The following is a 26,562-nucleotide window of genomic DNA, read 5'->3' as shown; positions in this document are numbered from 1 at the left end:
GTGTGTGTGTGTGTGTGTGTGTGTGTGTGTGTGTGTGTGTGGCAGGGGTGCCTCTGAATGGGCTTCAAGTTCAATTACGGACGTGACGTGAGGTCCGCGATGTGGGGTGACTATTGGAAGCAGACAGGGTACAGAGGGGTCGCCGTGCGCACCATCAGCGTCTGTGGTAAACTTAGGTAATTTGTTATCTAATAGTCACCACTTTCATAAATAAAAAAAAAAAAAAAAAACAATCAGAATGCTTCTTACGCTCTTCTACCGCTATGTTACTGGCACTATGTTAATTTATAGTGATTTTTGAAAGTAGTAAAAACTTTAGTAGCGTAACGTTACTATTGTATACTATGGTATTTGTAAATTATTGTGCTCCTAACTGGACATGTAAGATGAATGTTGGTGGTTGAAACTGATGCTTTTTTTAAATAATAAAACTCTTCGCTTAAGATAAATTTTAAAATGTTCAAAACAATAGTACCAGGTAGTGTACTACCTTTTGCTGTTATTCAACGTTATTTACAAACAAATACAAATTAATACAAATACAAAATAATAATACTTTCATAGAAACGCCAATACACATTGCGGAGTCTCGATGTTCTGATTCGTGAGACAAAATGTGTTTGTCCTATTGTCATTTAACACAACAGCGCCGCCTGTTGACTGCACTGAAAATGCTATTAAATGGACTACATTGTGTAAAGTGGTTTTATCAATTATATTGAATGAACTAAATCCATTGAATCTAATCATGCTCATTCAACTTACTTAAAATACATCCATTAGGCCTCATATAATTTTCTTTATGGAGCTCAGTATTTTCCAACTTCTAACCATTGCAGTATAACATACAGTATAAAGCACTCATGGGACATACAATTAACTTTAATTGTTTTAAATGTCCATCTTTTAGACACTATTACACTTGAAGTATATACCTTTTAGTACAGAACATACATTCTTTAGGTTAATGAAGGTTTATCTTAGCTAGAAGGAACACTAATCCCCATGATGCAGACTTCAAACAAAACACCATAATTTAGCACAAAACTGCACGAGTAACACTTAACAGAATTGTGAACACAACTAAAACCCTTGTTAATTACCAACAGCAACTATTTACCCTCTACACAAGTCGCTGTACCTTTGCCCAGGCCAACATAATTAAAAGTTCGGGGGCAAGAACTAATGGCCACCCCCCCAATCAAAGCTCAACTGAAACAATCTTTTTCTAATTGAAATAAAAATGAAATAATATTGTTCAAAACATAAATAATATATTTTATAATGACATATTATTATGGAGTAAAATATTACAATGAATAGAAGTAGCAACAACAAAAAAATAACATACAAATTGTCATGGGACAAGAGTTTTCAGTGATATAGATGAATGCTGATTTCACAACATCAGCTCCAGTTTTTTAATATAGGATAAATGTAACTCCCCTAACAATAGGGGAGACTGGGGCTAGTTGTCATAGGTTATATCTCAGATACTATAAGGGTTTGAGTCAAAATTCCAATAGCAAAAAAGCTTATTTTCTCTAGAAGTGGTTTTGTATGATTGTGTCAAACACTGTTCACATGCTTGTCATATTAAAGTCATTTTGTGAATTATATCCTCCAAAAAAATTATATTAGACTAATCTAATAGCTGTTAGGTAAACAAGTGAATGCAATAAATTAACTATATAGTAAGGCAAGCGTAAACTGGATTAAATATAGAAATTGTACTAATTACAATGTTTGTTTGCCAGAACAGTGGTACTTTTTATGCTGTTTTATTTCTGCTCTTTTATGTTTCATAATCTGAACATGATTTCATAATTAGTTTTAGCCTACTTTGTAAATAAAAATATGTTCTGTTTTTTTTCTCTCTAGTTAAAAGGTGAAACATTTTTTATATACATCATATGCAGTATATTTCAAACAAAGGTATGCTTCTCAAATCAGCATGTTCCTTTTGTGACAACTTTTCCAAAATAGTGTCACAATGGGGCCAGTTCCCAGGGGGTCCTTGACTGCCCGGGGGTGCCCTGGGCTTTAAGGCTGCGCGATCTAGTTTGTTGATCCCCCCTAGCTTGAAAAACCTTTTGGGCATGAACAACGACCCCCCCCCCCGGAGATTATTGGCCCTGGTATAGACATTTACATTTATGCATTTGGCAGACGCTTTTATCCAAAGCGACTTACAGAGCCCTTATTACAGGGACAATCCCCCTGGAGCAACCTGGAGTTAAGTGCCTTGCTCAAGGACACAATGGTGGTGGCTGTGGGGTTCGAATCAGTGTCCTTCTGATTACCAGATTACCAGTTATGTGCTTATACCACCACCACCACCACCACCACCTATAGGTGTGTTTAATGAACTGTATCTTTTTTCCTGGGCAATAACATTGGACATGTTTAAAAGTCAAGACTTTGAGGTATGTGCCAATACAGAAATTGATTTTCACAACAACAAAAACAAAATCTACCCTGAGAAATATTTACTACAGTACAAAGTGTGACAACTACTCTCCCCTGTTTGGTCTCACTATTAGGGTCTGCCTTTCACTAATTTGTTCATCACATTTTAGGGATTTTAATTACAGGCATCCTGCAGCTCAACATCTGGCCTACTTTTCAGCAGAAACTGATAAATGAAACTATGATAAATGTCATATAACTTCACACTGTAACCCCTATTTATCTAAAAACATCAAACCTCCTTCCTGATGAAGCAATAATACAGTGTACAGTCTATATACTCTAGCCCTGGAGCACTGTTACATTCATAAATAAAACATGATATTTTCCATTAAGGGTTATTGTCATCGCCTTTGGAGAGAAACACCATTATACAATACCAACTCACAACACATGAAAAAGCACAATATGTTGTTATTTTGGCGGTCTCAAAATAGTGAGCTGATCAGGAGCGTGTCTGAGTTTTCAGACAAAGTCTCTGTCTTCAATCTAAAACGTGTAGAGGTTGATTAGGGACAGCACAACTCATTCAATTTCTCTTTAAAACATGAATCGTGCCAAACTATTTAAACTACATGCAAATAATTTTAGGTTTGAATGTTATGAGCTTGAAGTACTAAAATGGCAAATAAAAGCCTTAACTGGCAAATAGGAGGAGTTCCAGTAACAATATATGTCTTTGTAAAACTACTGATCACTATGATTTTTACCCATAACAGAGTTGTTTTGAGTTTGAAGAGAAAAAAATGGGAGAAAAAATTAAATTATTAATTAAAAAGGAAATTTGCCAGCATAATGGGCTGAATAGAAAAATCAGAGGCTAATTCAGAATTTTCTCTATTTTGGAAACAAATCTACACATCTGCATTATTTTATTATTATTATTTAAATAAGCATAATTTAAGTGTTCATTACCCAGTAAAATAAATGTATGTATATCTTAATGTTTTTAAGATATTTAAGATGCAGTTGGCCTACACAATAAACAGAATCAAATGTATCAAGTAATATGACTAAACAAACAATTGACCCTACCTTCCATTTCATACAGAAAACAAGGCAATATTTAGATAATAAATCTCAATTCCCATGTAATCCCTTTATGTGTAAAAGGAGAACGTTTGAATTTTGAACAAGGAAACAGATTTATTAACAATTAATCAAAAGAGACGTTCAATTACATTTGTTCATTTGATTTATAAGCCTTAAACTCAAGCTTAACATATGAGGTTGTTCTTTAAAAATTTGGAGGCTTCAACAAAACATAGTGCAGGTGAAAATGCCAGACAGCAGAATTCCCAGTCAAATACACCCTCTAGTGGATTCTTCACAGCTCCATCTTTATAGTGCTAGTGTAGTGCACTATGGGAAACATTTAGATAAAATGCAGCATCTATTTCCTTTTTTTGTTTTATGAAAATCAGTCTGTGCAGATTTTCTGCAGTCTGTAGTGAAATGAAATTGTGAGTAACAGCTCAGCAGTGTGATGTAATGTCAGGTTTGTGTTGTGGCTCTTCATCTTTATTTTCATCTTTAACAGTTTTTAGCATTTTAATGAAGTTCTTTTAGTAAACTTATTTTAAAGGGACAGTTCACCCAAAAATGAAAATTCTCTCATCATTCTCCCCCTCATGCCATCCCAGATGTTTATGAATTTCTTTCTTATACAAAACTCAAACTAAGGTTTTTAGAAGAATATATATCATCTCTATAGGTCAATATAATGCAAGCAAATGGTGGCCAGAACTACGAAGTGCCAAAAAGTGCATAAAGCCAACATAAAAGTTATCCACACAATCCAAATCTTCAGAAGCGATATGATAGCTGTAGGTGAAAAACAGATCAATATCAAATTAAAATCTTCTCCCTGCCCAGTAGGTGGCGATATGCACAAAGGATGTGAATTGCCAAAGTTTAAAAAGAATGTGAAAGTGAAAGTGGACTTTTATTTATCCCCGTTGCAACATCTCATTTCAGTGAATTTCTAAACATGGGCATTCTTGACAGTAAACAAGCAACTGGACCACATATAAACACATCCGACATCTCTAAAGCATGCATAAAATGCACCAGATCCCAGGTACACTCAGTGAGACAAAGAGTATTGAGAGTTTTATTAACTCTCAATAAAAGCACTATAAAACACTTTCAAGTTTGAACCATTGACATTGAAGGAAACCAACTTTTTTTGGAGATTTAAAAGATTCCCATAAAGTACAATCAAAATGTCTCTATTCCAGATCTTAACAGAATTAACCGGCTTCTCCCTTTCAAGAAGTCTTTGATATATTGGTCTTAGGTTGACCACATTGTAGTGCGATGTGCCCCGTGGAAGCAAGGGAGAAGCAGAAAAGGCACCTTTAACATTTGAAATGTTAGGAAAGGTTATAGTTATAAAGTTGTGGTGGTGAATTTGATTCATTTCAGTGATTCAAGTCTTTTGATTCTGTTCACCAAAAATATTTTTTCAGATTTATTAATTGATTTGTTCACTGACCATTTCTGCAAGTTACGCCTTTGTGCCTGTAGATGGAGACAAATGACCATCTTTGACCAAGTAATTGCCTTGAACAAGAACTGAATGAACAACTTGCTTTTTCCTCTAATTCAACCAGTCTGCTGATCCTTGTTCATGACTGTGACTGATTCATTTCATTCATCTCGTTTGTGAACGAGTTCAACAGTACAAAAAACTAACTATTTCAGTGAAGGGTGTGTTCGTTCAATGGGTAAATGCAATGATATGCTTCTTCAAAGCTTGCACTCGAATAATCTTGGCTCATGCTATAATGAATAAGCACTATTAACAGAATTTGCATGTCTACAAATGTACGAAGACATTTTAAAATTAGACATCTTTGGTCCATGTTGCGTTCATATATAAATTGAACCGTACCAGAGTTCATTTGGAAGCGGTCAAGACCCACTTGTTTAGTATGCACCAAATTTCGGGTGACTGCGTTCACGCTTGTTCAAATGAACTGCACTAACAGAGCAATCGCACCAGAGTTCGTTTTAAACTAACCAAACCTGCCAAGTGTGAACACACCCTAACTGTCACATATTAGATGGAAATGATGTCTTGAAAGTCATACAAATTCATACAAGTGCAGTCATATGATATCATACAAATTAGCCAAATTTAGAAAAGTCGTATGAATCCTTACTATTTTGCCATGAGAGTGTGTATAGAGTTCATGAAGGAGACCTATGATATGCTGCTTCACAGACTGCTTGAATGCTATTGGCTCACACCATTATCAGTCTTTGCAGGCATGCAAAGTCACCAAAATACAAATTAGAGCTCATTAGCTCCCAATGGGAGAGATGTCAGTGAACGAGAAATATGCAAGAATGATTGGTTTAATCCATGACTTCTGTAGTAATATGATCGGTTTTGTGTGAGAAACAAACCAAAATTTAAATGCCTGTTCTCGCCAAACGACTCGTACGTAATCTCGGTTCCCTGAGGCAAAGGGAACGAGACATTGCGATTATTAACTCATATGGGGAGTACCTTCCTACACTACCTAGCTGAAACCTCTCTAACCCCATAAAGAGATTGTTACATGCAATGTTTTAGACAAACATATTGCAGAACCTCACAGCTATTTTTATTGCAAGAACAATATAACAAAAGTATTGCAATAATTTAAATAAATAAAAGACAGTGAGCCGTGTTTTCTTTTATATTATTTTTAATATATGCATCATATTTTATACTATACCTGTTATTCTCAATGTACATTTTTCAACGTGTATTTATATCATTGTACCTTATGTTATATTATCAAGTCATTATAAAAAGAGAAGTTGAGCTCGGGACTCTGAAATGTAGACCTACAAAATACACATGAAAATAAAAGTTAAACAGCTCTTTTGTATTCGATTGATTTGATTATGGGGGAGGGGGCAAAGAGCATGTACAGCGTGTGTACATGTGCAGAGAAAAACAGGGAACAATAAATAACACAGAAATAAATTAGGAAAACAATATTACAATTATATTAATAAAAAAATGATAAATGATAAATGGGTATTTATCATGGGGTTTTATAAATGTTTTAGAAAATATTAAAATGCAAAACTGTCATTTTTATCTCTTTGGTATGCAGCGCTTTGAGTCGAAATTAATCCTCCAGGCCTCAAGGTGGTGCTAAAGCGACTCTCGTGCGTTTAATGACGCATCCGAGCCAGTATTGGGCAACAGAAGAAGACTCGCTGTAAATGGCCACCTCCATCTCCTGAATTTGATCCTGAATAAGATTAAAATTACACCGATTTCCTGAATTCATCGGTATTATCATCCCCTCATATATCACAGTGGTAAGATTAATGCATAGTTATTTATGAGATATGAACAATGAGGCTTTTAATCTGATCGTGCTATATGGCTGTTGAAAGCGCGTTATTGTGATCATGCATTCAGAAACTAAACAACTGTTTTCACATGACACTTTAACTCATGTAACAGATTGCTTGTGCTGACCTATATCCTCATCTGGACACACTGTAGTCCACTGATCATTTGTCAGAGCAAGATGTAAACGAATGTACTGTGGGTATCATAGAGTTAAATATTAAATTAAGACACAGAACTCATTGTCATACATGATGCATGTACTTTTCTGATGCACATGCCCTGAAAATTCAAAGATGATCACATTTATGGTTAATGTCTATGTAAAACAAAGATCTGTAGCAGTACAATGTTAAAATAGGTGACAATACTTTAGGACTGTTATTCTCACCATTATTGATGTTTTTGTAATTAGATGTCACTGGCATGTCTGTCCATTTAGACATTGACATTTTTTTATGTTCAGTCTTTTGCAGCACAGACCTACAAATTGATTGCTGTCCAACAGACTGTCAGTCCAGTCTGAAATCAGCTGTCCCTTCCTGTCAAATGAAGGACGGCAAGGAGAATTCTAACGCCTTTTCTGGGAGTTTCGCCTCAAATCTGGATCACATAAAACCATGCTGGTACTGGGACAAGAAGGATCTGGCCCACACCCCGTCCCAGTCGGATGGCCTGGACCTGGCCACAGAAGCCCGATACAGACGAGAGGGAGCCAGGTTCATCTTCGACGTTGGAACTCGTCTGGGACTGTATCCTTCTAATGCAGTCATTTAGACCATTTAACTATAATTATAAACTAAAGTCAATCTTGTTTTCTGAACGTAATATGTGTTTTATGCTGACTATAAATAGTTAGAGAATTTCAATATTATCCTTAACTAGTTTTTAAGACATTATGACACTTTAGCGACTGGGATAACATACTTTCATCGTTTTTACATGTTTCATTCATTCAAACAGTTCCCCAGATATGTAAGTAAAACATGCTGTTAAAAATCTGCATTGCTATTTGTTGTTGTAATGTAACGACAAAGCAATAAGCCATACATGGTCACAAGTTACAGTAATTTTACCACAGGTCATGTGGGTTCTTATGAACGACACAAAGTGGAGTGCCTAAATCCCCCTTAACTGTGGTCAAATTGAGCATCTTAATGCTTTAAATTAAACTGCATCAACAGTAATAGTTACATTTATTAATGATAATAATAGGAACAATGATCTAGCCGATATAAACTAGCCGCCTTAATATAGAACATGTGAAGGTTTGTGTGTATCTGAATTTGACAACAGCTTTGAACGTGTCAAAGTATAATTTCAAAGGTAACAGCTTTTAAATTCTGCAGTTCAGTGTTTCTTTTGTGCCAGGGGGCAAAAAACAAAGATTCACAGTTAAATAGGGTATTGTGTAAGTTTGGAGATTGTTGGTGTTTAATGCTCATTTCAGTAGGCCTGACAGCCTTCCAGTTTCAGAAGTAGCAAACTAAGTTAAATCACATTTATGGCCTTTCTCCACAGGTGACCGGGGCTTGCTGCCTTTTCTTGGCTGGTAAAGTGGAAGAAACCCCTAAGAAGTGTAAAGACATCATTAAAACGGCTCGCAGTCTGCTCAACGACGTGCAGTTTGCCCAGTTTGGAGATGATCCAAAGGTTTGCAACACATTCAACACACAGTATATCAGTCTTGGGATATCTCTGCTGTATTAAACATCCTTGCTTCTCATTGAATGTCTCTACAGGAAGAGGTCATGGTCCTGGAAAGAATTTTACTCCAGACAATCAAGTTTGATTTACAAGTGGAACACCCCTACCAGTTTCTTCTGCGTTACGCTAAACAGCTGAAAGGTATCAACAGTGTTTTCAGAGTTTTTCAGCTTTTATACAGAATGTTTGAATGCATTGTCACTGGCCTGATGTTGTTTTTTAGGTGATAAGAACAAAGTTCAGAAGCTGGTCCAGATGGCGTGGACATTTGTGAATGACAGGTTGGCTTTACTTGGGCAATTAATTATCAGACAGATATTTGCCATTAAGGACTGAATATTTGCTCATTCTCTCTGGAATTTAAAGACCACAACAATCCTCAAATAATATCACCTGTTAGGTTATACAGTTTGAAATGCAAAATATTTTAATCACAGTTTACAAATTTAAAGTACATTTTTAATTATGTAGGATTATGATATTTGCCGCTTCATAATATATGAACTTGTTTGTGTATATTTGCAGTCTCTGCACAATGTTGTCTCTACAGTGGGAGCCAGAGATCATAGCAGTGGCAGTTATGTACCTCGCCGGCAGACTGTGTAAATTTGACATCCAGGAGTGGACGTCTAAGCAGTCATCTCGTCGCTGGTGGGAGCAGTTCGTACAAGATGTGCCGGTAGAGCTGCTGGAGGGTGAGAAATAATGCAAATGCATACAATACACAATATGTTTGGTAGTGTGCATTTCAAATATTTAATGAACGTTAGCTCTTGATTCAGCACAATTCGTGGTTCAGTAAATACCCCAACAAAATTGGTTTCAATATGGGTTTTCATGGTTTTCTCTTATGCTGAGCATAAACCCATGAGTCAAACCCATGTATACAATGTTTGGGCTCTCACGGGTTGATGAGCATATTTCCTCTACAACAATGACCACATAGATAATATATGGAAATAAAGATTTAAAAGATGAATTTCTCAGTTGTTTCCAAGTATTCACTGAATGATTATTAGATACATCACCATCAGTTATGGATTGAGATGTGTTCTCACCACTTTTTGAAATGGCTTTCGTCAGGTTTGTGTATATTCCAGATGAAATATCTCCAGTTCTTGTCTAGGAGTTTCTATTTCATCTGTGTGTGTTTTGGCTGGCGAACCGATGCTGGAATGAGTTATTTTGAATGTTATGATAATTGTTCGTTGCGGCTGTAATCAGTGTTTTTAAGTGTCGATTGATTGTTGGTGCTAGATGTGCTGGTTTGAGTATTTCTGTAACTGCTGATCTCCTGGGATTTTCACACACAACAGACTCTAGAATTGACTCAGAATGGTGCTAAAAGCAAAAAACATCCAGTGAGCGACAGTTCTGTGAATGGAAACTCCTTGTTGATGAGAGAGGTCAACAGAGAATGGCCAGACTGGTTCGAACTGACAAAGTCTAACTCAGATAAATGTTATTATTTTATGTATATATTTGAAGTTAAATATGTCAAGATGACTTCTTAAGATGTATGAAGCACACTTGCGGCATAAAAAATAAGACAATTAATTGTGAAATCCCTAAAGGGACATTTAATTGTCATAATCACAATTATTTATTTGACAATTAATAGTCAGTCAAATTTCATAATCGTTACAGCCCTACTGAAGCCTAATGCTTAATGTTTGCTTGCAGTTGAATGCTCCATCTTTCAATATACTCCAATTGATTGTGTGTGCATACAAAGGCGGTTGACGAATGTGCACTACGACTACTATAAAAAACTGGACTATTTCTTTTCAGGAGTTTAGACTCATAAAGATGTCTTGATAGTCCTTTAGGCTCGAGTTATACATGTGAAGGTTATCTCCTGACCTCTTCACGCACATGCTCTTGACGTGGACCTCCACAGTTGTTGTTTCCACCTTCGTCTCCTGTTGTTCACCGATTACATGTTCTTGCACTTCTTTGTGAAAGCAACGGCTCAATTGTGAGTGTTGCCACCTTGCAAACCCATTAATTTGTGCAAATAATTCCAGGTTCTTTTTAACTTGACACTGTGTTTAAAAATGCTGGTCCTGCTTTAGACTCTATAGAAATAGCGAGACTTGGTATAGAAGTCAAAGACATTCGACATTTGCGAAACAAGCTCAGTAGGCCTGTTTATTTTTTCATCAATTACAAATCCAAAACCAAAGTCCTTCTTGAAAAACTGACCCAAAACCGATGCCTTTGCATGACAGTGTGATACACTATAATTCTTAGACTCTTGAAGCAGCAACATATTACGAGCTCTTTCTTGATCTTCACACCTTTGTGTTATGTTCTAATTTTCTTCTCTCTTCGATTTGTTTTTTATCACTGCATTTTATTTTTATTTTATCAAAATGTTATTCTCTTATTAGCCTATTATTTCAAAATGTCCATTTTTATTTTCTTTCTGTATATTATTCTATGTATGTGAACATCTGTAAAGCCCTTTGTAACCACTATTTTAATAGGTGCTTTATAAATAAAGCTTTGCTTACTCCTACAGACATCTGCCATCAGATCCTAGACTTGTACTCTCAGGGTAAGCAGCCGATACCCCAGCAACCTCAGATGCAAGACAAAGAGAAACCACCACCACCTTCTGCAGCCCAGCCTGGTCAGTCAGGGGTACCGAACCCACCTGCTCTACTTCCTTCCAAGAAAAACTCTCCTCAGGCCAGCCCACCTGCCAAGATTAAACGGCAACATGTAAGTAAAGCACTCGCATTCAGCTCTGATAATACACAATGCCTTCATACTGGTAGAAGGTCAGTTTATATGATTATTGATCAGTTGACCTGTTTAGAGACACATCATGCATTGTTCATTGGGTGATAAATGTTGGGGGTGGGGGCTGGTAACTGGATTTATAAGAAACAAATGGGTCTTCGTCTAGGTCTAGGGGATGCATGGTAGCTCAGAAAGCTGAATCCGCCATTGAGCTGCATTTAAATCTCAGAAAGTTTTTTGCTTTATTGAAGACACTAGAAAAAGTATTGGATGAATTTAAATCTATTCAAAGGTTGGTACCTGAAATACAAACAGAAATCTAGCCCATCACTATAACATTTTATTTTTGAATCCTTATCCAGTAATCAAAGACGATTGCGATTGATCTATCCTGAATGGCGCAAAGACAAGTAATAGGTACCAACTGACAAATGGCACTTTTCCACTGCACGTTACGGTTTGACTTGACTTGACTTTTCTGAGCTTTCTTTTCCACTGGTGTTTAGTGCCGCCTCAACGTGGGTGGGATTATAGGCTGATCGTCATAGTTGCACCGCCTCTACTGCCGTGACATCATCTTAAACGCGACACAAAACAATAAACAATAACACCACCACTAGCTGGTAGCTACTAGCTCATTGTGCTGCATAAAGCAGTTGTTGCTTGGTGATTTTACACAAGTGTAACAGTTAATTTGGCTTGGATGTTTTAGAAGCAAGCTTCTAGTAGCTGGTCAACTAAATAAAGTGAAGCTTTCAAGCAGAGTATAGAGTTAACGTAACTAAACGTAGCATCCTCCATCTCGGACTCTAACCATGGCTGAGTCCAGGGCACTCTCCCTCCTATTGCTCGCCGGTCTAGATAGCATCCATTTGGTCGAACAACTTCCAATTTTCCTTGATGGTTCTGTAGTCACTTTTATGTTTTTTACTTTTTCCTACACTGTTGTAGTTGTGTCTCAGCTGTGCGGCCAAAAGAGACAATTCCTGAAAGACTTTTTGTTTAGTTCGTCGCTAACGAAGCTATCGCTGTAGCTAACTTTAAAACTAGCGGGTCCCGTGTTGAAAATCCAGTGACTAAAAAAGTACCAGTTACTATCCACAGTGGAAAACCCCCAAAAAGCGAGTCGAGTTGTACTGTGCATTGGAAAAGCCCAAAAACCATCTAAGGGGTGCTTCAATAATGGAATTTAGAAAGTAATTGACAATTGAATTTACACAGTTAAGCATTCAAATATGTGAATGATTATTTAGACCATACTTGACCAATTAGGGACAACGTCAGGGCTGCTTAGTGACACTCATTTTTAGAACACCACCCCCATGTTGATTGTTCGGCATTTAAAGTTTCATACTGTATGTTTTTTTTTTCTGTTTTGTAGGTCTCACCTAAAGATGAACCTAAAGCCCCAGCAGGTAAAACACATCATATGGTGTCAAAAATTACATATTATATCAATTGTTTTAGGAATAGTTAGTTCAAAAATTATTATTCTCATATCATTTACTCACCCTTATGCTGTCTCAAATTCGTAAGACTTTCTCTCTTCTGTGGAACAAAAACGAAGATATTTTTATAGATGTATGATCTATTATCCATACAATGCAAGTCAATGGGGTCCAAAGCTTCCAAACTCCAAAAAAGACAATGGCAGTGTAAATCATTTGATGAGTTAGATATCAAGTCAAGTCAAGTCAAGTCAAGTGGTTTTTATTGTCGTTTCAACCATATACAGTTAGTACAGTACACAGCAAAACGAGACAACGTTCCTCCAGGACCATGGTGCTACATAAAAACAACAAAGGACCAACATAGGACCACATGAGACTACACAACGAAATAAAATACCTATATAAACTACCTATATAAAGTGCACGTGCAAACATGTGCAAAAAGTACGGGACAGTACAACAAATTACTGACAATGAACAGGACAATAGACAGTGCAGCGCCGACCAGTACTCAGTAGTGCAAAAAGATGACAGTTTCTAAAATGTAAACATAACATACTATGAGATAATGTTCTATGCACATAGCAGTTATTGAGGTAGCAGACAGTTATAAAGTGACAGTAATTAAAGTGCAACTCAGGACACGTGTGTGTCAAACCAGTCTCTGAGTATTGAGGAGTCTGATGGCTTGGGGGAAGAAGCTGTTACACAGTCTGGCCGTGAGGGCCCGAATGCTTCGGTACCTCTTGCCAGACGGGAGGAGGGTAAAGAGTTTGTGTGAGGGGTGTGTGGGGTCGTCCACAATGCTGGTTGCTTTGCGGATACAGTGTTTTTTGTAAATGTCTTTGATGGAGGGAAGAGAGACCCCAATGATCTTCTCAGCTGTCCTCACTATCCTCTGCAGGGCTTTGCGGTCCGAAACGGTGCAAGTCCCAAACCAGGCAGTGATGCAGCTGCTCAGGATGCTCTCAATAGTCCCTCTATAGAATGTAGTGAGGATGGGGGTTGGGAGATGTGCTTTCCTCAGCCTTCGAAGAAAGTAGAGACGCTGCTGGGCTTTCTTGGTGATAGAGCTGGTGTTGAGGGACCAGGTGAGGTTCTCCGCCAGGTGAACACCAAGAAATTTGGTGCTCTTGACAATCTCCACAGAGGAGCCGTCGATGTTCAGCGGAGTGTGTTCACCTTGTGCTCTCCTAAAGTCAACAACCATCTCTTTTGTTTTGTCGACATTCAGGGACAGGTTGTTGGCTCTACACCAGTTCGTCAGCCGCTGCACCTCCTCTCTGTATGCTGACTCGTTGTTCTTGCTGATGAGACCCACCACGGTCGTGTCATCGGCGAACTTGATGATGTGATTCGAGCTGTGCATTGCTGCACAGTCGTGAGTCAGCAGAGTGAACAGCAGTGGACTGAGCACACAGCCCTGGGGGCCCCAGTGCTCAGTGTGGTGGTGGTGGAGATGCTGTTCCCGATCCGGACTGACTGAGGTCTCCCAGTCAGGAAGTCCAGGATCCAGTTGCAGAGGGAGGTGTCCAGGCCCAGCAGGTTCAGCTTTCCAATCAGGTGCTGGGGAATGATTGTGTTGAATGCTGAGCTGAAATCTATGAACAGCATTCGAACGTATGAGTCCTTATTGTCTAGGTGGGTGAGGGCCAGATGGAGGGTTGTGGTGATGGCATCGTCCGTTGAACGGTTTGAACGATACGCAAACTGCAGTGGGTCTAGTGAGGGGGCAGCTGGGTCTTAATCTGCCTCATGACGAGCCTCTCGAAGCACTTCATGATGATGGGTGTAAGTGCGACGGGACGGTAGTCGTTGAGGCAGGACACTGAAGACTTCTTTGGCATGGGGATGATGGTGGTGGCCTTGAAGCACGTTGGAACAACGGCGCTGCTCAGAGAGATGTTGAAGATGTCCGTAAGAACATCTGCTAGCTGGTCTGCACATCCTCTGAGCACTCTGCCAGGAATGTTGTCTGGTCCAGCAGCCTTCCGTGGGTTGACTCTACGTAGAGTTTTCCTCACATCTGCCGTGGTAAGACAGAGCACCTGGTCGTTGGGAGGAGGGGTGGACTTCCTCGCCATCACGTCGTGCCACAGATATGGCATTAGGGTGAGTAAATGATAATGAATTTATTTTTGGGAGGGTAATCCGTTCAATTAACCTTTTTTTGTTTTTGTTTCAGAGCAAGTTGGGTCTAAAATACCACGTCTGGAGAGTCCTTTGCCCCCTCTGCCGGTCTCCCAACCCCCAGGTAAGACTTTCTGTACTTTAGAACATGCAATAAAATTGAAATGTTTATGAAAACATTTTCCATGCAAATCATAAACCAAAAAAATTGTGATTTATTCAATTTACTACAAAATGCTGCTACCGAAAATCAGCTTATTATAAAAACCTATTGTAGGGTTTACATACAAATCAATAAACCGACAACGCATTCAAGTTTAAGAAAAAGGTTTAAGGTGATGGAAATGGTTTATTCGCAAAACAATGGCTTGTTTTGACCATTTGTGCAAATGTTGTGGGTGTGCGATAGCTTGATGTGACTGGCCCAACGAAAGGTTTGACCTTCGACCGTAGCCCTTGACATTCAGAAGTGTTTAACCCAAAGCTGCTCGTTAAAGTGGGTCATGGCAGCCATTTCAGCCCAGACTGCCTAGGGGTGCAGCGGAATCTCTGTTTAGTTCAGTATTTTGATACCCACCGATGTTAAAGTTGTCATGAAATGCTCTTTTTTTTTTTTTAGTTAATTATCTTCCCTGATGTCTACTGATAATGTTAGTAATGCTTTTTTGCATTATAACATTCATAATTTAGTAATATGTGATCATTTTTCACCCTGTTTTATGGCCCTCTGGATGAAATGCTCTGTTTTGAGGGTCGCGTCAAAAGCAACAGAACCTGTTATAATCGATAATACTGTGTACCTTGGAAGTGCCTGTTGCGGCACGTTATGCCAACAGTAAACAAATGTCCCATTCCATTTTGCACTGCACGAGCTGGCGCTACTCCTGCTGACAACACAAATACATTATTTAGAAAGTTTGTCAACATGTAGGCAGCCTGAAGCCGTTGCGTTGAGCTGCGTCAACGGACGTGCCCGATGTAAACGGTATGTTGGCACCATAAACTACGATATTTGAAATATTCATGAATGAAACCGTTTACCCTTTTTCTGAGGTCCAAGTGTTTTTAACTGCCCCATCCTTCAATATCAGTTCCTTTGCAAAGCTTGAATGATATTATGTATCAATCAACATTGATATGAGCTGAAAAAACATGCAATCCATGCTGCAAATATGCTGAAGCCCATGTCCTGCTGTCTCTCACTCTTGAGTAAGAACTGAATTACCAGAGGGCAGGGCCAAGGGTGCATCGATGTAAAAGTTGGTGTTAATGTTTTTGAGCTGTAGAGGCGGTCATGAATTAATGGACCCCAAGTGACATAGTGTAGTGTAGTAGAGGCGTTTGGCGGTTTGGCGGTTTGGTTTCAATAAATGCTTTCATTGCATTGGGGATTAAGTTTTGAGTTCTGAAATGTAATGTATGCTTCGTATAGTAGAAAGAACTCTTATGTCAAAATATCAAGGGCAATTTGATTCCTCATGACATGACCCTTTTAGAATTACAGGCAGTACCAAGTACTGACTCAATTCTGTACTGGCACGCTGTTTGACTACAGCTGGCTGCTTTCAAACGCGCATGCTCTATAGAGAGCTCGTGCCTCGTAGTGAATGCTGCTGCATGTGTGAACAGTCAAATGCGCCTCCTTGGTCAAAGAGCCTCCCTTGACGCGATATTAATGTTAAAACAACCGTTAATGTATTATGAGAGTGTAAGCAGATGGGACAAAAATCTGTGCCGTCTTGATGTAATATTAATTATACATTTCATACAAATAAAAATTACTTGACTTTTAACTCGCAGCCTTTGATGTCTACAACAAATGATAAGGGAAGGTTGCATGGAAGATTATATGATTGTTTTTTGGTTTGTTTTTTACATTTACATTTATGCATTTGGCAGACATTTTTATCCAAAGCGCCTTACAGTGCACTTATTACAGGGACAATTCCCCCGGAGCAACCTGGAGTTAAGTGCCTTGCTCAAGGACACAATGGTGGTGGCTGTGGGGATCGAACCAGCAACCTTCTGATTACCCGTTATAAAGGACTTAGCCCACTACGCCACCACCACTCTGTTTTTTGTTGGAATTATCATTGTTTCATGCTGTTTGCTGTGGTATTCTAATACTCTACAGACACATTTCTTGGGTCATAACCCATTTGAGAACCACTGCTCTGGTCAAAAATACTTCTTCTTAACCACACCCTGATATCTGTCCTCCTGTAGATCGTAAGGCTCCGTCTGCTGTCCCAGTGACTCCTGCTGAAGCAGAGCCGGTCGCATCAGCTGAACTGGACCCAGCACAGGGCCCAGCTCCACCTCTGCCACAGGGGGCCCCGCCCCCTCTACCTCACCGCCCTCCCCCCCCTCCCCCCTCCAGCTACATCATGGGAATGTCCACGTCCAGTTCGTACATGTCAGGGGAGGGATTCCAGAGCTTGCAATCCATGATGAAGACCGAAGGACCTTCCTACGCACCCATGCCCCCTTCATATGGCCTACCTTATCACCCACACGTCTATCCAAACCCCCCACCTCCTGGCCCTCCGCCCCCAGCCACTTACCCCCCTCCAAATCTGCCTCCACCCACTCCATCTTACCCCCCGCCAGGCTACAACCCCAGCTACCCACCTCCACGCATGCCACCAGGGCACACTGTGCCCCCTCCGGTAATGGGGTATCCCCTCCACCCGTTCCGTGGATGAGATGAGACATGATGGAAAGGTGGAGGAGAAAGTGTTTCAATCCCATGCAGTTCTTCTTTCATTCAAAAACGCCATCTTTTGATTTAGGCCTCACAGTTTGTATCAGGATTACATTTGTTCTGATGCAGACATCACATCAGGGCACAGGTGTTGTAGCTGCCAAGGTGTTTTGTGGTTGAATTGGTGTGTTAAGTCCATGAAGCATCAGGGTTTCAACGTTCTCCAGATTTTCTTCTCCAGTAGTCTAAATTAAAGGAATAGTTCATCCTAGCATTCTTATTATTTACTCTTAATGTTCCAAATCTGTATTCTGTTATTTTTTTTTCTGTAAAACACTGCACAAGATTTGGTATCACGTGAGCGTGAGTAAATATTGACAGTTTTCATTTTTGGGTGAACCTTTCCTTCAAAACCAATTTCTCAATTCACATCAGCACTGACATTCCAAACTCTGTCAGAAACTGAATGAGAAACCTTGGTTTTATAAAAAATTTATTTTGTAATATCCTTAGGGAATTATTTTTCTTCAATGTAAATTCTTCTCTTCCCCCTTGCTTTGCTTTGTTGCTGTGTTGCTAAATTAATGTGTTTCTGGAAGAAATATACCACAGATTATCCTTAGCAGTCTTTTTTATTCAGTTTTGATGGATGTAAAGTCAAGTGATTCCATGAATGGTCACATAGTATCATAGTTTTTCCATATGTATGCTGTGCCCAACCACCTTGTTCACTTGTTGATTTTTTTTTGGCAGTTAATAAAAATAATTTTCCCTCCTTTTTTCACTGATTTGAATGATCATTGAAAATTAAGATTGTCCGAGTTGATCAAGATTAGAACTTTTTAGAAATCATGTTTAAAAGTCATTACATTTATAGAAATGTAAACTTGTGTCCATGTTGTTTTGAAAAATGTTTTAAAAACATTTAAAGCAATTTCTAAAACAACAGCAATGTGGTGCAACCAAGTATTCAAGGTAAATAATATATTACAAATATCATGAATTTGTGTCAAGAATACCAATATGGTTTTTTTTCAGGGTTTCACCACATGATCTGACAAAATGTGCCTTTTCATAAAAATGTCAAAATATTTATATATTTTTTTTAATTAACATTTATGAACTTACGATAATAAAGAAAGTATAATTATATATGTATATATATATATATATATATATATATATATATATATATAATTTTTATTTTTATTTTAAGCTATATCACACGATGCAAGCCGAGTGCTGATTTAGGGCCATATAGTACGATTATGAGTGTGATATTTCTTAAATATAGATGTGTGTGTGTGTGTGTATATATATATATATATACACACACACACACACACACACACACACACAGTGCATCCGGAAAGTATTCACAGCACTTTACTTTTTCCACATTTTGTTATGTTACAGCCTTATTCCAAAATGGATTAAATTAATTATTTTCCTCAAAATTCTACAAACAATACCCCATAATGACAATGTCAATAAATAAAATTTTTTAAAAATAACATGTACATAAGTATTCACAGCCTTTGCCATGACACTCAAAATTGAGCTCCGTTTCATCCTGTTTCCACTGATCATCCTTGAGATGTTTCTACCTGTGGTAAATTCAGTTGATTGGACATGATTTGGAAAGGCACACAGCTGTCTATATAAAGTCCCACAGTTAACAGTGCATGTCAAAGCACAAACCAAGCCATGAAGTCCAAGGAATTGTCTGTAGCCCTCTGAGACAGGAGTGTATCGAGGCACAGATCTGTGGAAGGGTACAGAAAAATGTCTGCAGCATTGAAGGTCCCAATGAGCACAGTGGCCTCCATCATCCGTAAATGGAAGTTTGGAACCACCAGGACTCTTCCTAGAGCTGGCTGCCTGGCCAAACTGAGTGATCGGGGGACAAGGGCCTTAATCGGGGAGGTGACCAAGAACCCGATGATCACTCTGACAGAGCTCCAATGTTTCTCTGTGGAGAGTGGAGAACTTTCCAGAAGAACAACCATCTCTGCAGCACTCCACCAATCAGGCCTGTATGGTAGAGTGGCCAGACGGAAGCCACTCCTAAGTAAAAGGCACATGACAGCCCACCTGGAGTTTGCCAAAAGGCACCTGAAGGTCTCTCAGACCATGAGAAACAAAATTCTCTGGTCTGATGAAACAGGATTGAACTCTTTGGCCTGAGTGGCAAGCATTATGTCTGGAGGAAACAAGGCACCACTGATCACCTGGTCGATACCATCCGTGAAGCATGGTGGTGGCAGCATCATGCTGTGGGGATGTTTTTCAGTGGCAGGAACTGGGAGACTAGTCAGGATCGGGGGAAAGATGAATGCAGCAATGTACAGAGACATCCTTGATGAAAACCTGCTCCAGAGCACTCTGGACCTCAGACAGGGGTGAAGGTTCATCTTCCAACAGGACAATGACCCTAAACACACAACCAAGATAACAAAGGAGTGGCTACAGGACAACTCTGTGAATGTCCTTGAGTGGCCCAGCCAGAGCCCAGTCTTGAACCCGATTGAACATCTCTGGAGAGATCTGAAAATGGCTGTGCACCAATGCTCACCATCCAACATGATGGAGCTTGAGAGGTCCTGCAAAGAAGAATGGAAGAAACTGCCCAAAAATAGGTGTGCCAAGTTTGTAGCATCATACTCAAAAAGACTTGAGGCTGTAATTGGTGCCAAAGGTGCTTCACCAAAGTATTGAGCAAAGGATGTGAATACTTATGTACATGTGTTTTTATTTTGTTTAAATTTGCAAAGATTTCAAACAAACTTCTTTCACATTGTCATTATGGGGTATTGTTTGAAGAATACATTACAATACATATTAATACATTTAATCCATTTTGGAGTAACTTAAAATGTGGAAAGTGAATCGCTTTGAATACTTTCCGGATGCACTGTATATATATATATATATATATATATATATATATATATATATATATATACACACATATACTTATACACAACAGTTCAGTGAACAAGTACATTTATAAAAATTAGGAAACATTTAGTACAATCTTAAAAATAATTTTTTTTGAATGGAACTACTTTCTTACGCAACAGATCAGATTCTGCCATTGCTGGTTCAAACCAAATGATGCATCCAAGCCTCCATTAGTAATTCAAAAATGTCACTTAAGAAATAGTATCACGGCTTGTGCTGTTTCGAACAAGGGTCGGAGTGCTAATGGTGTCAGACTATCTGTGCTCATGGAACATCTCTCGTCCAATCAGATTCAAGGACCGGATCTAACTGCTGTATGTATGTGTGTGTATATATATATATATATATATATATACAAATAACATTTAAACCCCAAAACCACCCTTACCCCTCCCAATCCCCAAGCCTCACCCCCAAACAAATATGCTCGTGGTAACACATGAGTAGATATACAGGAATAAAAAGCAAACAAATGAATAAATATATATAGTAACCATACTCAACCAAAACTACACTACTCTTTCCATGCCCCACCCCAGGAGCCCTCCAAAAACGCAAAATAATTGCCCCATTTCCCGACAAACAAATCTAAGTTAACCCGTCTTCCCAATGACACCTCTTCAAAAGCCACCACCCTCCCCATCTCCATGCACCACTCCAGAAATTGGGATGCACAAACTGACCTCAAACCCCTTAAAATAAACTGCCTGCCGATCATCACACAGGTCAGAACCCAATTCTCTATGTGACTATTCCCCATAGTGATTACCACCCCATCGCCCAAAACACAAGTCTGGGGCAAAATGAAACCCGGGTGCCCACCACATCACACACAAAATTCAAAACCTTCAACCAGAATTTCTGGATCTCAATACACCACCAAAAAACATAGCCATCCTCCGATTGACATCGCCAGCAGGTTGGTGTGTCTTTAAGACCAAGCCTATACAATCTAGAGGGAGATTCCAATTAAATCTATGTGAAATCTTGAATTGCAAAAGATGCACCACACTCCTCCTCCAATACCAAGGAATCTTTCTTGGAGTAGTGGTGGCGTAGTGGTCTAAAGCACATAACTGGTAATCAGAAGGTCACTGGTTCAATCCCCACAGCCACCACAATTGTGTCCTCAAGCACGGCACTTAACTCCAGGTTGCTCCGGGGGGACTGTCCCTGTAATAAGTGCACTGTAAGGTGCTTTGGATAAAAGTGTCTGCTGAATGCATAAATGTAAAGGAATTAGCAGGGAATAATACACTGATGCCTCATGACCTTTTCCAAAAGCAGTAATCACCAATGATGTGACCAATAATCAATGTATGCTACTCCTAAAAATAATAGAGGTTAGGCGGCACAATTGTAAATACCTATAAAACTGAGATCTGGGGATCCCAAAATGTTGAAAAGATCAATTTCATATAGGTCACTGAGTGTATTAACTTCCCTCACAAAACACCCTGACCAGCAGAAAGTGGACTTATTAATACATAATTTTGGGGTCTGCCATATGCTCGAGACAACATTTAAATAAATGTCTGAGATAAACACTCTGGACACTTTTGTCCATACAGAGTGCAAATGCAAAATGATGGGGTGTAACTTCTCAGATTTTAGTTTGATAGAGAGGCTTTGCAATGGCGAAATACAGGTAGGGGCAAGATTTCCTGTTCAATACCAAAACAGGGAGGGGCTCTCTCAGGTGGAAGTGACCAGTGAGCCAAATGTCTGAGACAGAATCCATAATAATAAAAGATATCTTGGGTATGCCTAGCCCACCTTTGTCAACTGGCCTATGTAACTTATTGAAATGTAATCTGGAACGCTTACCATTCCTGTCTCTGTATTTTTAATATTCTCTTCCAACTCCACAAGTTCTCGTGTTTTGGATTTTTTGATGAATGAGGCATACTGTATGATACGACCTCTAAGAACCACCTTAAGTGCCTCCCATGCCACGCCCCATATAAACATTGATTTCAGCCCTTAACATTTGTTGGAAATCAGGATTTTGCAAAAGGGATATGTTTAAGTGGCAACTATATGATTTCTTTTTATCCATATGTGGCAACACCTCTAAACTCACCAGGGTGTGATCTGAGATGTTTCCAAGTGAGCAATCGACAACAGAAGAAATGAGGGACTTAGATATAAAAATCTATTCTAGAATAAATCTTATGGACTGATAAAAAAATTTATAGTCCCTACCAGATGGGTTAAAGGGCACCTATTATGGAATTTTGAAAATTACCTTTCATGTAGTGTGTAACATAGATTTAAGTGAACAAAAACATCCTGCAAAGTTTTATATATGAAAGTTCACCGTAAAAAAAGTTATTGTCTCTCAAAAGTAGGAGTCGACTCTGAGTCAATGTAATGAATCGTTTTTCCAACGAGTCATTTTCCTTTTTGTTGTGACGTCAAGACAAAAAATGATCAAATTGTCCGCGCACACTCATTGCGCGCGCAGACACCAGGGAAAACTTGAAAACATCATGTCGACAACAAGACGCTGTGTTCTGATGTGCACATCAAAAGCGACCTTTTTTCACTGCCCAGGGACGAGCAAGTGAAGAATCAGTGGCTAGAGTTTATATTTACAACTATACCACACAAGTATAGCCCGAACCTTGTGCTGTGTTCGCAATCGATTGACGATTGCTTTACGAACATGAATGCTTTCAAGTGTGGATTCGCGAGCCGGTTGATACTGAAGTTCAGTACCAAGCCGGTTGATACTTGGTTCAGTACCAAGTTTATTTAGATCAGCTTCCTCCTCCGAATCACAACCTGTAAGTATTATTAATAATTGTTGCTTTTATGTGTTTTTTAGCATGCTTAATAAGTATTTGTGTGTGTTGTGTAAGTTACGCTCAGCGCAGCTTCTAGGTCTCCAATGTCAATTTTTTTTTAAATATGTGAAATGTTTGTCGATGTTATTGGAGTTGTCATAAAGAATAGAGCAATAACTTCTAGTAATGCAGTGCTTTATCAATATGTTTATGCGTTGGGCTAACACAAACAATAACTTATTGGGTGTTTACCACCGAACTTTGGGCTATGATCGCTAACATAAATCAACTCAAATTCCTTCTCTGATTTTGATTTTTTTACTACAAAGCGGTGATGGGCGTTCCGTTTCCGACAATCCCTGCACAGAGTATACAATCACAACTGACTGGGTCATCTGACCAATCACCGCAGATTAGCGTCACGCAAAGGAGGGGTTTGGAAAAATGAGTTGTTGAAGGAATCATTTGGGAGTCGGTGAGCAAATCAGGTAAACATAAATGCATATTATAAGACAACAAAAGTGTTTTTTGTCATTGCATGCATGTAAAACTGTTGTTGGGGACTCCCAAAACAATATTAGGAACATTTTAAATGCCATAATAGGTGTCCTTTAAAAAGTCTCCAAATATCTGTAAGACCAAGATCCTGTGAATACATCCTATGAAGCATCAATTTTGCTCTAGGGGGCTTACACACTTTTCCTTCACTATGATCAAGGACTGAGTCCATCAATAGATTAAAGACTCCACCCAATATTATATCACGAGGGGTGCCAGCGGCTTGCAACATCCCTTCAAGATCTATAAAAAGGCCCTTATCATCAGCGTTAGGTGCGTAAATATTAGCCAAAATAAACATTTTCCCCTGAATTTCTGCTAAAACAATAATGACTCTTCCTAATTTATCTTTAATCTGTTTGAGACATTTGAATTGTAGATGCTTATTTATCTATGTAATGTCAATGTAATGACTTCCCTGCTCTTACTTGAGCCAGCACTAAAGAAAACATGTCCACCTCAGCTTCAGCTTCCTGCGCAGAAAGATGTGTTTCTTGAAGAAACACTATATCATATTTCTTACATTTAGGAAAAGATATAACCTCCCTTCTTTTTGTGGGGTGCCCCAACCCATTCACATTACACTTTTGACATATTACTACATTTGACATATTAGAAAAAATGTATTGTGTGTCAAAAATTATAACAACCACATTCCAACATTAGAGCCACAGTCAAACTCTGAACTTGCCCCAGAACCAAACAAACAGAAAAAAGAAATACGTGTGCATTAACCCCATGCACAACGCCAACCAGCGTCCATCCCTCTAATCTCAAACAGTTCACGAATGCCTACGAACGCCCCCATGACAACTTTTCAATCGGATTGCTCAAATCTGGGGCTTCTGTACAAATTTTGTGAGACAGAATTACATAACAGAAAATAATCTATAAAACAAACTCCAGCCAATAGGAAGAATAAACACAAAGAACATGTAGATTCATTCTCAAAACTGTCTCGAAGGTGTGTTGCTCCACAAAACATATTCCAACCGCTAGCAGGACCAACACAAAAATAAAAAAAATGGCGCCCAGCTTTCTCAGGCAGTCACGTGTATGTACAGTGAGACAGCTCACTTGGGGGCCATATGAACATAACCAAATGGTTTACTCACCCCATTGTCTCTATGAATGTCAATGCTTGCTGTGGGCATGTACAAATCTTTTGTGGCCATCCTTAGTATCTATTCTCAATTTGGCCGGAAACATCAGAGCTAAAGTGATATTCCGTTGATGTAAGAGATTCTTTCAGTCCTTGAATTGATCACGTTTCTCACTTGTCTAAAAAAAAGCTGTGATTCTTTCAAGAAAGCTTTCCTTTGCTCCTCGCCTCGCGCAATACGAGATCTTTATCGGATGATCTCAGAAATTTGGCCACAATTGATCGAGGCTTGTCTCCCTCAGCGTATTTGCGATCCGGGACTCTGTGAGCTCGCTCGATTTCCAGCTATTGGCCTGGGAAGAGCTCGTCTAGGAATTTCCCCATATCTCTGCCTTCTTCATACTCAGGAATTTCAACAATTCGGATATTGTTTCACCGATAACGGTTCTCCAAGTCCTCCAGTTTTTCCCAAACGCTTTCCATATCTATCTTGGCCACTAGCGGATTAGCAGCTAATTCTCTCTCTGATGACTCCAGATAATCGATTTGTTCCTTGACGTCCCCGTGTAGAGAATTTAGTTTCGATCGATGTATTACAGCAAGATCCTCTAAGTCAGGAACAACTTTTGTCAGCTTCAAAGATATGCTCGACAGTTGGCTTTGAATATCTACCACCGCAATGTCCAAACCGAGTCCCTGGTCTGTGGGCCTGTCCGAGGCACCAGCTTGAGCACATACGTGTCTTTTAATATCTCCAGAGGCCAAGGATTTTTAATTCTTTGCCATGTTGACTTCAATTGGCGTCAATACTCGCTAAGCTAACAGGCCCTCTATTTTTTTACTAATTTAATAGATCTGGACAAAAGAAATAGTGTTATGTCACTGAACCAACAATCAAACAGCATTGGAAATATCCTGACAGAAAATTATTCTAACTTGTACCTTGGTTTTTAAAAAACAAACAAAAAACATTGGTGGCGGTTCTAGCTTGTATGGCGCACTGGGTGAAACCCCCCTTCAGTACCTTCACTTCCTCTGTCTCGAGATCCTCGTGTTCGGTTCCAGTATGTTGTGTTACGTTTGAACAGCACCTGACCTGGGCTCATACTCTGAGCAGCTTCACCACTGAGTTTAGCTAAATACCACTCCTATCTGTGAATATTGCTATTCTACGATACAACTGTAATGAATAAAAAAAATTGGCATTTCGCTAAATCCCAACACGCCCTCTATGGTAGAGGCAGAGCCGGAGGCTGATGGGGGATCAGATTCTATTTCCCTGGGGGAGGTCACTGAGGTAGTCAAACAACTTCGCAGTGGCAAAGCCCCAGGGATTGATGAGATCCGAACATTAATGCTGAAAGCTTTGGATGTGGAGGGGGTGTCATGGATGACACGCCTCTTCAACATTGCGTGGAAATCTGGGACAGTGCCTAAGGAGTGGCAGAACGGGGTGGTGGTTCCCCTCTTCAAAAAGGGGGATCAGAGAGTGTGTGCCAACTACAGGGGTATCACACTTCTCAGCCTCCCTGGTAAAGTTTACTCCAAGGTGCTGGAGAGGAGGGTTCAGCCGATTTGTC

At 39.2% G+C, this 26,562-nt stretch overlaps 1 protein-coding gene across 2 annotated transcripts; it reads left to right on the top strand.

Annotated features, from left to right (window-relative positions):
- The first annotated feature begins 39 nt into the window (after positions 1 to 39).
- On the top strand, positions 40 to 18,339 carry LOC127621911 (cyclin-K). 2 transcript variants are annotated; one of them, XM_052095711.1, is made up of 11 exons: positions 40 to 176; positions 7,296 to 7,581; positions 7,723 to 7,804; positions 8,351 to 8,482; positions 8,572 to 8,677; positions 8,760 to 8,817; positions 9,062 to 9,231; positions 11,061 to 11,263; positions 12,666 to 12,699; positions 14,921 to 14,989; positions 17,092 to 18,339. In XM_052095711.1, the coding sequence occupies exons 2-11, from the start codon at positions 7,379 to 7,381 to the stop codon at positions 17,568 to 17,570; spliced, it is 1,536 nt and encodes a 511-aa protein (XP_051951671.1). In that variant the 5' UTR covers positions 40 to 176; positions 7,296 to 7,378; the 3' UTR covers positions 17,571 to 18,339. The 2 variants fall into 2 exon arrangements, with proteins under 2 accessions (XP_051951671.1, XP_051951672.1); XM_052095712.1 differs by lacking the exon at positions 40 to 176 and adding an exon at positions 6,666 to 6,795.
- Positions 18,340 to 26,562: the final 8,223 nt, after the last annotated feature.

Source organism: Xyrauchen texanus, chromosome 28 (genome assembly GCF_025860055.1).
Source record: "Xyrauchen texanus isolate HMW12.3.18 chromosome 28, RBS_HiC_50CHRs, whole genome shotgun sequence".
In the NCBI taxonomy this organism is placed as follows: domain Eukaryota; kingdom Metazoa; phylum Chordata; class Actinopteri; order Cypriniformes; family Catostomidae; genus Xyrauchen; species Xyrauchen texanus.
Note: the sequence above shows the minus strand (reverse complement) of the source record. Positions and strands in the feature narration are given on the sequence as shown.

Coding starts and splice junctions, on each gene's coding strand:
- LOC127621911 (XM_052095711.1), top strand. CDS start 7,379: ATGAAGGACGGCAAGGAGAATTCTAACGCCTTTTCTGGGAGTTTCGCC. Junction 7,582..7,722: donor GTTGGAACTCGTCTGGGACT/GTATCCTTCTAA, acceptor CTAGTTTTTAAG/ACATTATGACACTTTAGCGA. Junction 8,678..8,759: donor TTACGCTAAACAGCTGAAAG/GTATCAACAGTG, acceptor GTTGTTTTTTAG/GTGATAAGAACAAAGTTCAG.